At 67.5% G+C, this 2,307-nt stretch overlaps 1 protein-coding gene across 1 annotated transcript; it reads left to right on the top strand.

Annotated features, from left to right (window-relative positions):
- Positions 1-745: 745 nt before the first annotated feature.
- On the top strand, positions 746-2,102 carry EMIHUDRAFT_115794 (hypothetical protein; the record flags this gene model as incomplete). The annotated part of the gene is made up of 2 exons (XM_005777234.1): positions 746-1,503; positions 1,703-2,102. The coding sequence occupies 2 exons, from the start codon at positions 746-748 to the stop codon at positions 2,100-2,102; spliced, it is 1,158 nt and encodes a 385-aa protein (XP_005777291.1).
- Positions 2,103-2,307: the final 205 nt, after the last annotated feature.

Here is a 2,307-nt window from a genome sequence, read left to right as displayed (position 1 = left end):
GGGCGGCGCGTCATGGCGGTGTCGGCGGGATACTTTCACAGCCTTGCCATCACCGCCGACGGCGCCGTCTGGAGCTGGGGCTTTGGTCTCTCCGGCAGGTTGGGCCACGGCGACGAGCAGAACCAGCTACTGCCCAAGAAGATCGAGGCGTTGGCGGGGCGGCGCGTCGTCGCTGAGTCGGCTGGAGATGCTCACAGCCTCGCCATCACCGCCGACGGCTCCGTCTTTGCTTGGGGCAAGGGCGGCAACGGCTGCCTTGGCCACGGGGAGGACCTGTCGGACCAGCTGCTGCCCAAGAAGATCGAGGCGTGGGCGCCGGGGCAGTGAGGTATCGGGGGGCTCTGCACGGCGGGCCGTTTAGTGGCTCAGCTGCACTAAAGAGGAGCTTGTTGGAGTCGATCAGCCCGCGCGGTGTGCGGCGGGGTGTGAGAGCATGTGTGTGGGAGCGCGTCGGGTCGTACCGCCATGTTCGAATCCTGCAGTGTTGTGTCGTCGCCTAAGAAAACGTGCGCACGCGAAAAGAATTCTTCCGCGCGCGAGCTTCTAAAATGTAAGATTCTAAAATTCGGCGCTCGGCGCCGCGCTCGGCGCTCGGCGACTCCTCCGACATTCGCTTGCCTCCGACGCTAGCCTCCGACACTCGCTAGCCTCCGACATTCGCTAGCCTCCGACGATCGCTAGCCTCCGACGTTCGCTAGCCTCCGACACTCGCTAGCCTCCGACACTCGCTAGCATCGACTGTGCGATGCCCTCGCCCTGCGGCCGCCGCTGCCTCCTCGTTGCCTGCGTCGCTTACGGCCTCTTTGCGAATCACTGGGCGCGCGACTCGCTCGGCGCGCTCGAGGTGCCGCTCGAGTCTGACGCGCCGTACACTCTCTCCGCCCGGCGGTACAACGCTCTCACCTCGCTCTACTTCCTGCCCAACATCGGTGTCCCCATCCTCGCCGGCGTCCTCGCCCACCGCTTTGGCGCCGCCGCGACCTACGCCGCCTTCTTTGCGATCGCAGCCGCGGGCAACGGCTTGGTCGGTGCCTCGGTGGCGGCGGGCGGCGGCGGCGCATTCGGCCTTCTGCTCGTCGGCCGCGCGCTGATGGGTATCGCGTATGAGGCGGTGGACGTCCTCCCGATCGGCTTCGTCTCGCCGCGCTTTCGAGACACGTGGACGGCGCTCGTCGGCCTTCTCAACGGCGTCAACCGCCTCGGGTCCGTGACCAACTTTCTGCTCGAGCCGCTCCTGTACCGCGCGGGAGGGCTACCCTTGGCCCTCTCCGTGCCGTCGGCCGTGGGTGCGTCTGGCCTGCTCACCGCGCTGCTCGCTTGGCGGGTCGACGCGTCGCTCTCGCGCGCCGACGAGGCGGCGGCGCAGCGGGCCGAGGAGGAGCCTCTGCGGACGAGCCTGCGCAGCCTGCCGCGCGTCTTCTTCCTCTTCCTCCTCGGCGGCGCGTGCGTGTACGGTGCGGTCGTGCCGTTCTGGTTCATCGGAGCCAAGCATCTGCAGTCGAGGTCAGCTTAGATCACCCGAGATCAGAGATGGTCCGAGATCGGAGCCAAGCATCTGCAGTCGAGGTCAGCTTAGATCACCCGAGATCAGAGATGGTCCGAGATCGGAGCCAAGCATCTGCAGCAGTCGAGGCCTGGCTGGTGGCGTGGGAGGGAGAGACGAGGAGAGGGCGAGTCTTCACGCTAGCCGCACGCGCGTCAGGTTCGGCATGCCTCTCGCAACCGCAGACGCGCTGCTGCTGCTGCCCGAGGGCATGATCGCCCTAGTCGCCCCTCCGTTTGGACTGCTGATGGACCGGCGCCGCTGGAGCCTCACCAAGCGGCTGTACTGGTCGGCCGCCTCGCTGGCGCCGATCCCCGTCGCCCTCCTCCTCCTCGCTTGGCTCGGCCCGGCCGGTGGCGCCCCGGCATTAGCACCAAACGTGACCACGCTGGCCGCTGGCAACAGCCCGCCTCCCGCCGCTCCCAACCTCCTCGCGCCCGCCCTCGCAACCCTCGTGCTCGGGACTGGGTACGCCTTCGCCCAGAACCTGATTTGGGCATCGCTCACGCTGGTCGCGCCCCCGAAGCTGCTGAACCTCTGCTCGGGCGCCCACACGTAGCCGAGATCTTCGCCGAGCTCTAGCAGTCAAGCTCTGCCGGAGAGAGAGGCGTGAACAGCCGAGAGGAGTGAGCGTTCTAGCGTCCGCGTAGGCCTCACTGGCAGCAGTCTCAACTTGCTGCCCTCCGCGCTGCCCCTCCTTTTCTTCGGCGCGAACTCCTCAACCAACCTCGCCACCCTCGCCGCCGTCGGAGCCGTCGGCGTTG

This window comes from Emiliania huxleyi, assembly GCF_000372725.1.
Source record: "Emiliania huxleyi CCMP1516 unplaced genomic scaffold EMIHUscaffold_264, whole genome shotgun sequence".
In the NCBI taxonomy this organism is placed as follows: Eukaryota; Haptophyta; order Isochrysidales; family Noelaerhabdaceae; genus Emiliania; species Emiliania huxleyi.
Note: the sequence above shows the minus strand (reverse complement) of the source record. Positions and strands in the feature narration are given on the sequence as shown.